This window comes from Apis cerana, linkage group LG6 (genome assembly GCF_029169275.1).
Source record: "Apis cerana isolate GH-2021 linkage group LG6, AcerK_1.0, whole genome shotgun sequence".
In the NCBI taxonomy this organism is placed as follows: Eukaryota; Metazoa; Arthropoda; class Insecta; order Hymenoptera; family Apidae; genus Apis; species Apis cerana.
Window position 1 is genome coordinate 13909346 of NC_083857.1, and position 15084 is coordinate 13924429.

A 15084-nucleotide genomic window follows, 5' to 3' on the forward strand; every position below is an offset into this window, starting at 1 on the left:
GGTTCTGTCTCTCGTCTGGCATAACAATGTAATTATTCAATAAATTACACCAATAAATTGAATTTCTTAGACGTGTGGAAGTAAAATCATTTTTTGATGGGAAATTATGAGAGACATTTGTTTCTTCTTTGATATATTTCCCTTTAGATAAATATTACGATAAATATTCTCAATTTTTCATGGATTTATAAATAAATTATAAAAAATAAATTTCACTTGATCTCAACGTCTTTAAACTTTTATTTTTACAATAAATGAGAAAACGAATTTTCGAATCATCATATTCCAGAAAAAATTTTTCTCAAATATAGAGCAACGGTTACGTATACGTTACATAGCGAACGAACGTAAGATCAATCCATATTAGAGACCATTGTGACGCGTTTTATCGATCAGTGAAACACCCACAAAGGTGACGTCATATTAACCACGTTCTCCCACGCAAAGCCGGCAAGAAACTTAAGGATCCCGTTTAAGAGAACAAGGAAGAAACGAATTTCGTTTTCTCCAAGTTCGAGACATCGTCTGGAGGCTTGGATAGTTTGACATTGACACACTTCGTCATCAACACCACTCTTCTCCGTTCTCTTTTCGTTTCTCTACAATGTATATACTTTTACCGCAATAAATATCACTAGTTCGTGGGGATTTTTATTTTTATTTCGTGACTAGAGCGACAGATTTTATGAAAACAAAAATAAAGCAATAAAAATCGATTGAAGATTGAAATCAGATCATTTTGTCAAATTTTATTCGCCTGTTTAAGAAAAAATAACGAAGATATTATATTTATATTTTATTTAACATTATTTAACATTATTACATACCTCTAATATGTAAATGAAGACTGAAAAGGAGATAGAAACGAAGGCTGCAATCCCATCTTATTTATTTTCATTGCCCACTGGTAATGAACGCCTACGATTCCGTGACTCAATAATAAAACTAGATTTTATCATATTAGGAAATTTTTGTCGAGGAGGGAATGAACTCATCGTTTTTCTTCTTTTTTTTTTTTTTTTCAAATTCATTCGTCGATTCACATTTAAATCTGATCATCTTCATTTTCCGCGAATTTCCTAAATAGATATTTAGATATAATACAATGAAATATCGCGGAATATTATTACCTCGAGAAAAGGGTGTGATTCAATCTTCCCCCATTGGTTTCTGTCTAACTATATCGCGCTTATCCTTACATCGTCACGTTGACGGATTGCGAGAAAACATTCCACACTGTTTGATTCATCGGAACTCGTCGACGAGTACGAAACCGGCAAAACTATTTATGAACAATAAGGAGGCGTTTGTGATGCGTCGCTCCATTCAGTTCGGCGCGTGTGACGCGGTGCAACGTGCGAAAATAGCAGTCGGCATCATTTGCAGCAGTGATTTAATGCCACGAAAAAAATCTCACGTAGTTCCACGAGACGTAAACAGAAAGTTATGTATGTAGTAACTGGCGGCCTTCGGATCTCTCCTGTTGCCCAAATTAAAAGCACCTGAATGTTCACGCGTGATTAACAAGAATGTAGAGCGACGCGTACGAGGAGAAAATGGAACGTAAATGATCGTCACGCGTGATACGATTGCGATGAGGGACTGGATTGGTGTATGAAAAAAAAAAAAGAATGTTGAATTTGAATTGTTCTGCGAAGTGAACCGTACGAAAAATGCGCACGAGTTTGTTGAAAATAAAAATAATCTTGAGATGGTTTTTTCCTCTATAAAAAGAAAAAAAAAGAATGATGTGTAAAGTATAAAGAAACGCATTTTGTTTTCTTAATAGTTCTCGAGAAAATGGCATAATAATATTTTATGTTGTTCATTTTGTACTCACTCGTGTCGAAGAATAATAATTCATAGTTCATTCATAACGATATATTTCTTCAATTTGTATTTAATTTAATTTAAAATAGTCTCTTTCTTAAATTATAATAATTGTAGTTTTGTTTGAGAAATATTTTTCTCGATTTTAATTTAATATAAATATTATTGAACGACGGGGATAAAATATATTCATCAATAAAATGTCGTTAAATATAGAGACTATTAAAGATTAAGTAATTTTACCAGAAGACAAATCTGCATAATCGGGTCGACATGATAATTGACGTCTTGATATTTTCACGAGCAGTGTTGATTTAAAAATACCCTTGATTCACCATGTAATCTAATCATTCAATTAATATCGTGCAAAAAGGATTATCCCGTGAATATTTTTCATTAATAACATTTTATGACTATGATGTAAAAATTCGAATTATTAAAAATTGTTTTATTAAAAAAAAATTAATCCTTCTAGAGAAAATTGCATACATAATAAATTTTTTTGTACAAGTATTTTTATATAATGATGAGGAAATGAAATTTTTCGAAATTTGATACCGAAATCAAATCTTCTATCCATGTATGTATGCACATCTTCGAGTTAAAGATAATCAATAAGGAAATGATCATATGATCATGTATTAGTCATCATCTTTCATATAAAACACAATATAACAGATAATTCGAGTACGGAATCATAATATAATCGCCCACTGATACTTTTTATTGTTAGATCATATTTATTAAGAAACATTGTGTGCTATATGTATAATAAAATATAAAACTTAAAATATTTTACATTATTTTATAAAATAGGACAATTGATGATAATATAAAATTTATACTTTTCTCTTATTATTTTTCTACCAATAATTTTGATAAAAATAGAAAATAATATATCTTACAAATAAATAATAAATCTAATTTATAATATTTGAATTATTTGCAAAAATCGTATCAAACAAATTTTTCTCGAATCTGATTTAAACTTCGTGAAATTTCGTTCTCGGTTTGGACCGCGTGCACGATCCGAGCGTTTCCGGAAAATACCGAGCAACAACGAACTCCCACGAACAGTTGAGGGACAGCGTCGCGACAATCGCGACTATTTAAGGAGGATTCGGTAAGGCGCGCTCATTCTTAGGCGAGACATCGTGTAGTACGGTTGTACGTGATCGAAAACGATATTTGCAATAATCAAAGTCGTTCGCGATAGCAGTGCTTCTTATTGATACATCGAGCTCGTACATCTTTCAGTGGCTTTTGGTGTAAGGAAACACAAGTGTGACTTATACAAAAATCATGGCTGACAGTGGTATCAAGCGTAATATTCCTATCAAGCTCGGTGACTTCAGCGTAATAGACACCGAATTTTCCAACATACGGGAACGCTTCGACGCTGAGATGAGAAAGATGGAGGACGAGATGTCACGATTCAGAAGCGAACTGATGAATCGCGAAAGCAACAACTTCTTTAAGAGTACTACCAGGTATGTTGCTACCGGCGTTGTTGCCGAGACGCACCTAACCTTTTAACACGCGCACGACCGATACAATTATTCTTTTGCTCCTGGATTTTGATGAATTTCTGAAATGAGTTGTTTTCATCTCTTTCATTAATAATAAATATTATTTGAAGTATAAAATAGAATACTTAAAATTTTTAAAAGAAATGTGAATAAATTAATATGAAACAAAATTGTGAATTGTAAATATAAGATTGAAAATTAAACAGAAATTTCGAAATTTAAATGTCTTACGTTTCCGTTTACATCTATGGGATTATAGAATCTATTGTTTACATATCGCAACTATTATAAATACGAAAATAAATTATAATGCGAATATTAATGTTCTTTCTAGTATAATTTAGCGTGTGTTCAAGAAATTCGTCATAATTAACAGTTAAAGATGATTGATGGTCGTGAAATTAAATAAGTATATATCAACGCTGCAAAAAAATATTTTTATTTTTTTCTAATGATATTTATTCTCATTTTTTATCTCTTGCGTTTTCATGATTAAATATTTATTCGTTAGATAAATAATAAATAAATTTGATCGATGCTGCACTTTTATAATAAGAATACGTATATGTAATAAGTTTCCCGTGAATTATTATCGTTATTAATACGAATTTAAGTCATCTGATCGATCGAGGCGCGAAGTTGTTTTTCAAGTCAGCTGATAAAATCAATTTTATCACCGATCAGGAAATTATAATAAGTCATGGTAATAATGTACAATTTCATAATATAGAGGAACATTCATTCAATAATACATAAATTATGAATTTTGAATTTAAAGATATTTATAAAAATTGAATAAATTAATCGACCAGTCATTTCAAATCAATTAACAAATCATAAACATTCATTCCATACTCGAGGAGGCGCAACAATATCCGCCATTTAATTTTTTTTGTAAATCGATGTTTGTTCGGTTGCACAACGAGTGTTGATTTTTAGCACAAATTAGCATAACACTGCATTCGCGTTACCTGAATTACCAACATATATACATATGCTTTATACAGAATGCTATATGTATAAGGTAACGTTGATCATTAATATTCCAATAGTTGAAAAAAATTCTTGGAATCGATTGCATTCTATAATGATCGTTCTATAATGATGATGATATATAATATACGATAAAAAATTATTATAATGTTATACATGTATATGAATATTTCTTCTTTTGTATAAATTTTAAATTTTTCATTAGTTTTATATTATTATGAACAAAAAATCCAACAAACTATATAATAAACTATATAATAAGTTTTTCTCATGAAATGATAAGATAAAACGTAGCTGCAATTTATTTATTACGATGAAATAAAGTGCTGAAAAAAAGTGCTTTTATCTTTGATCATTGGTAAATTAAAGTCGCGACATTAATTTTTTTTTTTTTGTGAATGCATACGTATACATATATGTATATTCGTTTCACGTATTTCAGTAACGCACCCGCTATTTATAGAGACTTCGTCAGTACGTTCGTTACGAACAACGGGCGAGGAGAGCCCTCTCGGCGTGCCTTTCTCGCCCAGGGGGTAAACGAAAAACAAACGATTCCGTCTGACGAAAATTTGCACCTGCTCCTTCTCTCTCGATGCACGCCTTCTCGAAGATCTGTGTAGAGCCCGTGTCCTTGAACACAGAAATCTGAATATTTCTATTCGTTTTTGATACACGTAACGTTTGAATTTCTAATTTATAATTTCAAGCGAAGTTAACAAAGATTATTCTAATTAAAATGCTTTCGAAAAGCAAACGTCTTCGTTTTGAAATTGAATATTTATTTATTTAAATTGTTTAATCAAAGATGATAAATGTCCATTATTATTATTATATTTGTTTATCTATTTATTTATTGAATATATATATTAAAATTAGAAATTAAGATTTCGATTAATCATTCGTATAGCATTTTTATTTCTTGAATGTAATAATATTTTTACCGTTTGAATATTTTTTTGAAAAATTTGGAATATATTTGTTGATTCGAAAACTTCTTGAGGTGCAATTCACATAAAATGAGATGCGAATTCGATGGATGAAACGAGTGCGTGCCATATGCCACGGTTTTTGCATGCCAACACCGCAAAAGCTAACAGTCGTGTTATTTTAATAGAAGGCCTGTTCGATCTTGGATATCGCGGCTTGCTATGCGATGAAACTACTAATTATAGAATCGTTGTTCTAAATTTATTATTCGATTCTTCGGAAACTAGTATTTTTTATAATATGATTTTCCAGGATTCAATTCAATTTACTTTTTGAATCTAAAAGTTTTTTTCTCTTGTGAAATATAAAATTAATATCACGAAAAAGGCTAAAATTTTTCATCTTTATGGGAGATAACAAAATTTAACGATTCCAAAGATTTAAGATCTCACGTTTTAAACCGAATTTTGTACTTCGAAGAGAAGCTTTACGAATTATAACGGTCGTACTTGTTCACCCTCCAACATAAATTCTGGAGAACCCTCCTCGTTTGCCACCTTGGAGAATTTCTTTCTTCCCCTCTGTTCGAAAAATTTCATCGACAGAAAATAACCTCAACTAAAATTCTACAGATTCGAGTTCATGTTGGCAATTGTGTATTTAGGTCGTGCAAAATTTATCGTGAATTTCATAATTTTCTTAGATTTTATTTATTTATCGATGATCTCGCATGATTGAGTGAAAAATTTGCTTATTTATCGACGTACTTTCATTCATTTGTTCTGTATTTGAGTATCTTTTTTTAGGAGAATTCCAAATAAATAAAGAGACGAACCGTGTTTAAATAAAGAAACAAAGAATTTTATGTGTTCGTAAAACGGATCGATTAAATAATCCTCCGTTATCCGTTAAAATGAGATTCGAATAGTTCAATTTAAAAAAACTGACTTCAATTGCGTGTAAGATTAGATTAAATCAAAAGATAAATATTTATTTAACATTATAGACTATGTATATATTCTTCAGTTTATTCATATCAGATCTTTTTGTGAAATTGAATAAATTAATTGCGTATTTTATACTATTATTTATTTACAATTACAATTTTAAAAATTTAAAATTATTCGTTATTTTATAATTATTTTATAACGAATAAGAATTCGTTAAATTATATTCCAACAAATAAACAAAATTTATTTCTTTATTGCATAAAATTTTAATAATTCGAAAATATTAAAATCTTAATTAAAATTAAAAGATTGATAATAATTTTATCGAAACACGAAATTGGTTAGACATCGAACGATATGTGATAATTTTTCATCTATCAATCATTATGTAAATGAATGACATATGTCGGTCATTAGTCGAACGATACATTGCATAATGGGTGACCGTTTAACACAACTTGTTGCAGTGACAAAGAACACGTTCCTTCCTGTAATCTCGTTAAATACTTCGTGATACCGCATCGTCGCGTCATCCAGCAAAAAAATATTCTTTTCAATACTAAATACTTTGCATTTCATGTAATAGAGAAGTTTTCAAATCGTTACTCATTAAAAACAATTGATACTGTATTACGACGTGTTACAATATTTGTAATTTGATCACGTTAGATATTAAAAAACACTTGGAACGATTCGTGATATAAATGACATAACCTAGAATGAACGTAAATTGCGAGTGTCGATTACACATGCATGTCATAATACTTTGCAATGCGTGGATTCTATAATAACATTTTTCACATTCTCAAATCAAATCTATGGAGAATTTAAATCTATTCGAAGAATATATCAATATCTAATCCTGACTTAAGTGTACTTACTATAAGTATATTCTGTTGATGGAATTTAAAAAATCGTTAAAGCAAATCCTCTTTTCTTAAAAGCAATGATTGGTCAGGTTAGAGAGGACATGTTTATTGCGTCAATGTATATCCTTGACAATGACACGTCGCAGTGGCGGTGTGTCCCCACTCGGAATCGTGAACTAAATTGCAATTGCAACGTGTGGAAAAGGTGAGGAGCTTGCGTTGAATATTTTGCGCAGTAATTTTCTAACCTCGTTCCAGCCGACATATCGAATCGTTCCTCTTCAATTTCTTTTCGATCGTCTCGTTTCATTTTCGGTAAATTGCGAATTGTGACCGATGGACATAATCGACCGGAATGTATATCCACCGGATCACAAAACAGTGATCAAACTTCGGTAGGTGGCATAAAGGCAGATTTGCATTTTTGCGTTTTTCGTTTGGCTTCTCTCCAGCGTAAGCATAGCGTAAACTTTTGTATACACCAGTGGTTCCCAACCTGTGGATCGCAAACTATTTCCGATTTTTCTATCGTTGTTGTCATTTTTATGAAATGATTTTTAGCGTTAGTTGATTTTTTTTAATAATTCTTACCTTACATCGAAGAAAATCGCAAGTTATTTGAACATCAAAAAAGGTTGAAAAACACTGGCATGTACCGTGACAGCTGTATAGATAGTCGTACGGTTTCGCTTGGAATATGCATGAATCGTTTGCTTCCAAAAATTCAATACATAATTCTAAAACATATATTACCGATTAAATTTGGAATCAATTTTTCAAATTCTTGTTATATTTTTATGTATTTATATATTCATAAATTCTATTCTCGTGCAAATAGATTTAAAATTTTCATTAAAATAAATTTAAATTAGATACAATTGCTTTCGATATTTCATGATTTCCAACTTTAAGAAAGTAAAGAAAGATTTTGCGTTATACAATCTTACATGCATAATGAGAGAAGAGATAATAGCTTCCGTGCAACTTCGCTTCACAAGCGAAGCATGGAAGTATCAGAAATCCATCAGAAGCTTTTAAAATAATGCGGAGAAGGTTAGCCGTCAAGGTCTATGCTGGTTAAATGTTATAAATCATTCAAACAGTGTCGAGAGCATGTGGAAACTAAGTCTTGCAAGCCGTGTGATCCTAAAATAGTGTCTACAATTTAAACGATTGAAAGGTTAGAAAAATATCTAATTTTTGAAATATCAAATCTAAATTTCGTACGTAAAAACACAAAATCATTTATATCATTTTATAGCGAATAAAAATACTTTAAATAACATAACGAATACGTACTTTTAAAATCATTCCACTAGAATTTCTTCTCACTTCATTTCGGTGTAAAAGATTTTTTTAGGTTAGGTTATCTGTTGCTCGTTAAACAAAGGAGAACATAAATGTATGAAAAATTGAATTATATAAAGATTAAATAAAATATATATTGAATCGTTGGATAATTTTAATTAAGGATTAAAATTTACTTGAAACCTCAAAATTTCTTAAAAAAAACTTCTGAATCTTCTTTAGTAAGGTCATCAGTGTTTCGAGATCTTAACCCAGTTCTAGTAAAATCACAAATTTAAAAATCAGATTTCGACCCATTTCTTTCTTTTGATCAAACGATTGGGAGAATCAAGCAGGTGTACGGAATCGATGATGGATCATCGTTTTGCATCGATACGTGGGAGGCGAATATGGACCATTATGAGATTCAGCGAGTCACGTGGCCGTGGTGACGTAATCGGCGCTCAGGGACGGCTTAGCCACAAATAGACAAGTATCGTTCGAAATAAATGCTCCCGCGCGCTTCTTTCGAAAATGTTTTACATTTTACGTGACGAGGATGAATCAGTCGAGAATATCGTTTCAAAATTTGTTTTTTTATTTTTTTAGAATGCTTCATTTGTGATTCGATCAATTGGATCGTCTTCTATGCGATTTTAATCCCTATATGGAAATGATCGATTATGAATAAAAAAGAAAAGAACTTTTTATTTGTATCGTATTATTTGTATTTTTTCTTTTTATTTGCAAAAGATATCAAAAATCAGAAAAAAAAAGGAACAAATGTTAAAATAAAAAAGGAAAAAAGAACAAAGCGCAGCAATTTAATACAACGTAGAAAATGGTAAACAGAAGATGGAAATATATTGATCGGGAAGAGTAATTAATTTGCACGGTCACGCATGTTCGCATAATTGCTGAATACACATTGCTCCACATTATTCATACAGTAGTTTGAAAGAAAATAGGTCACAGAAAGATTAAAATTAATCCTCGCAAACGATTCTTAAGACTTGGCGAAAACTTTGATTCCAATTAACACCGCATCAAACGATTTCTCGAACTTCAAAGATCCTCTTTGATGGTAATTACTGTTAGAATCTCTGGCGAATTCGAGTGGTCTGTTATTTATAGCGATGATACCTGAATCAAATTAATTCAGCGTAACGTTTCACAGAAATCTACGATCCATCGAATAGATAGCAAGACGTTTCACGTGTGTAAGCATCGGCACAGAATTAATCTTCCGTTTAAGTTGCGTGTAACACGTTATTCCCTGTGTTGTACTTACGGCGAATCGATGCTCGAAACTTTGTGGACGATCTTCTTCGACTTTGATGTACAGGCTGTACAAAAAGTATTTACGCAGTATTTTCTTCAATCAAATTTTCGTATTATCGAACGATGTATGAAATATCACGTAATACTGATTAATTGCAATAACGTGAAAAGCTTTTACAGCTACTATGTATATATTTATTTACAATTAAGATCGTGAGTTGCAAACTTGCAAACGATTAGCCTACTGTTTCACAGTCCATATGCTAAGAAGCACGTGCATATACACACATACTGCACACGTATACGAGTTTCTTTTGAGAGACTGCCGCGATTCTTAATTATAGTTATGTTTGTGACGTGCAGCTCGTTAAGAAGAAGAGAACGAGGACGTTGTTTCGTGACTCTAGGCATGAAGTAATATCTTCTTCGTAATTCTGCTTGGAATTTTTCGCTTCGATCGAGCGAAACGGATAATACACTTTATCAAACGATTAAAAATTCGTCAAATGGGAGGAGATGCTTTAAGAATTGAGAAAGACACGAACAGTTCGATGATATTCCACTCGATTTCAAGAAGAGGGATCGATCGATTTATTGGCAATGTCGAACCGATTTTTTTTTCAAACACCTTTCTAGGCCAAGTACAAATACATTTACATACCATACCGCGAAATTTATAAGCCGTTCATTGAATCCTTGCCAGGGATAAATTAGACGTCCCTCAGTCCTATCTTTATATTGTCTTTATACCGTGAAATTAGGATCGATACTTGATGATCGACAATATCGTAATTCGATCCATTGATCCATTTTCCTCTTTCTTTTTTATTGTATTAATCGTTGGCGAGAAGAAAAAGAATATTTGGAAAAGAAGATGACGTGTCTTGCCTTTTTTCTTTTTCACCTCGACGATTCCGTGTTCGAGAGTTGCCACGGTTGACCTCTCTCGTGACTTGCCACGAGAACCTTTCTCTTTGCCAGGAGATAATTGTTGTCTACCGCGTTCTCTATTCCTATCCTCTCCCACAATCAACGCTCTTCTCCTCACTGCACGCTTTACTCGTTTCAAAGACATTTTGACGTCGCGATCTTCTTGATAGGAGGAGAGGGACGCCTGCCTTTCATCCCGTGTGAAAGAGGAAAGAAACCCCATTTCGTATTCTTTCTACGTCTCCTCCTTCTCTTTAAACGAACGTTTGTTCAAATTTCTTTCATCTTTTTTTGTCGAGAGGAGCCAAGCAATACGCTGTTTCCGCGGTAAAGTTCAAGCTGGTTTTGCTTGTAAATGGATATCTTGAAGAATATTTCGATAGATTTTTCTCAGACGGCAAAAATCAAGAACGCTTTTGATCGACTCGAGGTATTATAGAGATATTATGGAGAATAAATATCTTGTTTTTCTTCGACCCCGAAAAATTAATTTTTTCTTTTTTTTTTAGGAAAAATTCGAATGTTCAATTTAATTTTTGTAATATATATATATATATATATATTTAATAAAAATTTATACAAGTTGTTGTAGGTTAATTTCTTTAAGTTCCAATATCGCTGCAGAAGATAATAAAACGCACGTTATGTCGCGTGACAGGATACATGACATTTTCTTCTCCAATTTTTTTTCCTTTTATTAAGGGCAATTCTTTCTCATGTGGCCCGTTATTTCTACAAATAATCTATATTTAATATTTCGAATTATATTCGAAAAATATTTCCCCTAATTATCGAACGATCTGTTTTAACGAAGTTTAGATGGAAAATAATTATCACATATATTTTATCGCTATAGCATCGCATGAGAAAAAAATATACATATCTTCGCGCCGAATCGTAACACTTTTACTCGGTTCCAATGAGAAACCGATGTTGTTCCCTCGAGGAGGAGGCATAAGGACAGAGAAAGCTCGAGGAAAATCGTTAACCGAGAGCGGTATTATTCTTAAAACTTTCTAAAACGGATATCACGTTTCACGAGGGTGAGGGGAAGGTGGTTAATTTTCGTGGCCGATACTACAACCGTCGTGCACTATTTTAGAATTGCCTCCTCGCCAGGGTCGGCGACCTCGCCGAGAGGACGCGCCGTCACTTCCTGTTATCCGATTTTTCAACGAAACCGGCTTTCTTTCTTTCTTTTCGATCCTCGTCCAATCTTCCATACAAAGTAACGGCTCGGCCTGAATCGGTGATAAATCGTTAATCGTCGATTTAACCAATCGAACCAATTAGTAGTAGTGCGGCATCGATCGTTAACGACTCAAACTTTGCATCGACGTGATAAACTGGAGCGGAAAAAATATTCCAGCGCGTATTTCAACGTAGTTTTAGCAGCGTCAATATCCAACGAGAATTGTTCGAGCATAAATTCGAAAGAGATGGATCAATTGCAACTCGAACAATTTTTACTTACTCGCTTATTCACTTACGTACAAAGTATCATAATGAACGAATAAAAGTTGAGGAATATATTTATCTCTCTCTTCCCCCCACTTCTCCCTCTCCAATTACGATTATGTACAGCGTGTTTTACGCAGTGTAATACATCTATACATCGCGAGATCGTTCTCCTGGGATGTAAAATTTCGCGATCGGTTGCTGGCTTACGAAAGTACTTATTTAATTTTTCCTTTCTTTTTTTTTTCTTTTTTTTTTTATAGCTAATTGGCATGATGCGGACATTTGGTATTAGCCTTATCTAATTATTGATTCGAGTGATGTAACATCGTATAACCTGTAAAGCGTTAATGGATCATAACGTTGGATCAGAGCGGTTCCTAAATTTGGCCTTTGTTCGCGAAGAGAATCATCGATGCGTCGATGAATCGTTTGTACGATAAAATGACGATTGATTCGTTGGAAAAAACCGTTTTCCAATTCTTAATGGAGAAGATGGCGAGAAATTTGGGGATCCCTCGATACAAAAGATATCGTTGAAACATGTGTTTTTTGACTTTTGAAGATCGCTTTTGCAAGTTGAGGAAGCAATAAAAAAAAGGAAAAGCGGATATAGATTCTAAAACGAATAATCGAATATCATCATTCTGTGACGATGACACGCTGTAAATGGTTTTTTTTTCTTTTTTTTCAACTACTTGGTTCTGTAACTTCCAAGTTCTGCTATTCTTACGCCTGTTTTCACGTGTAAATATAATTTTATCCTTGGAAATGGACCTTCTTCTTCGAAACTCCTCTTCCACGTACCGTTTCTTGGCGACAAACCGTCCACCCTTGATGAACTTTATCTCATTCTGTGAGAACGAAAACCATAACGAACTTTACTGCGCGTCGAATCGTTTTAAATTTCGAAACCGCGAATTAATTCCAAATTGACGAGAACAAAACCCGACAGAAGAAACTCTTGGTGGATTCTCGTTTGACGCCGGGAAGCAGCAGTGGAAATTGATAAAGAACGAAAGAGAAAAAGCAAAATAAATTTGCCGATAACAAGAAAAGATTGCCTGAAAAACTGAAAAAGAGGAGAATAAATGCGAATTGAACGAAACTAACCACCGAAGTTAACAAAATAATAATATCCCCTGTTCCCCCCTTGCTCGACTTCTATCTCGCCTTCTGATTGGCTCTCTGCATTGGCACGTTGGTGACTAACTTGAAGTCGACATCACACGAGCACCAGCGAACACCGTACCTCGACGACCTCGAAGAGCGAAGGTTGGGACAAGGTCGATCCTGCAGCACCGCCAACGCGGTCCGCATTCGACAGCTTCAAAAGGTGACGCTACTTTCTGTGTAAGACACGGAAAGAAAAAGAAAAAAAAAAAAATACAAAGAAAGACCACACCCTCGACAATAACTCCCTGTAATTCTTCCTGTATCGTCCCTTTCGACAATTTTTTCTTGTTTTTCTTTTCGTCTTCTCGATGACCTGATCTTTCCAAAGTTGGAGAGAATCGATGAAATGATGGATCAAACGATGATCAGTTTCGTGTAATCACTTCCAAGTTGCTCGAAATTCTCTTTCCTAGAATATTGATATTGCAAGATAGAAATTCTGATCATATATTTTTATTTTTGTCAGATCATCGAGAAACGGCTGTCTGTCTCCACGTGTAATTCATATCTACAATTTATTCTGTCCCTCTGTACATCCTTATATATATACATATATATATATATTCTTTCTCAATTCTAATTGTAAGCCACCACCAGCAAGAAGCACTATGAAAGGTAAACGGGCACGTAGTTCACAATGTAGCTCAAGTTAACCCCTTTTGACAAACGAATTAACCCAAGTAGTTTATATAAATAATACACGAAGCTTTTTTGTGGCGGGCACCGTAATTACGGCTTTGAATGATCAAAGCGAGCTATAGTGTGGCACGCTACAGCAAATCGAGCTTCTAACCCTTCTAATTCGTCATTACCTAACCAACTTGAGCACTTAGATGCACAAGAGTCTCTTTCACCCGTCTCGTGAGCCAGTTTTTTTCTTTTCAATGTCGTGTTTCCTATTGTCTCTCTTGTTTGTTGCACCTAGGTAAGATATTCGTTTCTCTTTGTCCACTGCTCGGTTCACACCACCCTCCCCCTCCCCTGGTAGGCGTGGTAGGCGTTTTTTTTTATAATCGTTTGTTGTCTTGTCCTCTTTCTCTCTTCTCCTTCTTTTTTTTTTTCTGATATGTTTTTCATTCGTCGAAACGTCGTTCACGTATATATATATATATATACATATATTCGTGCTGTAATAATAATAATAATTGCTCGATCGACTGGAAGGATCGATAATCGAACGATCGTGCGTCCTGTTGTACCTTTCAGCACCACAACGCAGAGCACTCAAAACAGTTCTCTCAGCCCCCCTCACGACTCGGCATGGCTCGATGGGTTGAACAGCCCGCTCATTCAGGACGAAGGGGACAGCAAATGCCTGAAACTTCGATTCGACGTCTCCCAGTATACGCCTGAGGAGATCGTTGTCAAGACCGTGGACAACAAACTATTGGTGAGTACCTTCTCTTTTTTTCCTCTTCTAGGGATTTTTTTATTGCTCCTCGTGCTAAAATTAAAATCTGTGAAGAGTAAATCGTTCGAAGAGCTAACTCTTGGTATTTTGTATGCACTGGCATGGATGATTTCTCAAATTGTCTACACAGAGGGCTGAATTAGACTTTCAAATCATTGGGAAAGTAAGTTCAATTGAAGGTTAAATGTCAAATCCTTCCGTGGAGGAGAGTTCGAATCTCGTGTTGTTCCCTTAATTAATGGAACTAGAAGATCGTGTTAGATTATCTAGAAGCAGGGATCGATAGCAGTGTCCAATTAATTTTTTTTTGAGAAATATTTCATTTCGAAATCGAAACAATCGTGTATTTAGAAATGCATGATCGGCCTGACAAATGCAAAGTTATCGATCCATCATGGCATGCGCATATTTCGTTTTCTTGGGTGGCAGTTGTTGCACAA

General features: G+C 33.7%; 1 protein-coding gene and 1 long non-coding RNA gene across 4 annotated transcripts in view; one reads left to right on the plus strand and one right to left on the minus strand.

Moving 5' to 3' along the window:
• The window catches only part of LOC108003817 (heat shock protein beta-1), a 27841-nt gene continuing 12757 nt past the window's right edge, over positions 1–15084 (plus strand). Inside the window, exons 1-3 of one of the 3 annotated variants that reach the window (XM_017066332.3) lie at positions 1–3320; positions 13277–13393; positions 14440–14623. In XM_017066332.3, coding sequence (XP_016921821.1) covers positions 3133–3320; positions 13277–13393; positions 14440–14623 — 489 coding nt within the window. In that variant the 5' untranslated portion in view covers positions 1–3132. Of the gene's footprint in view, positions 3321–5853; positions 7497–13276; positions 13394–14439; positions 14624–15084 lie in introns of those variants that run through there. The other 2 variants (XM_017066334.3, XM_017066333.3) reach the window with 2 other exon arrangements.
• Positions 6355–13202, minus strand: LOC133666296 (uncharacterized). Its single transcript, XR_009830272.1, has 4 exons — positions 8401–13202; positions 8049–8259; positions 7693–7838; positions 6355–7611 (listed from the first exon to the last, which is right to left on the minus strand). It is a non-coding gene; the product is annotated as an uncharacterized LOC133666296 (long non-coding RNA).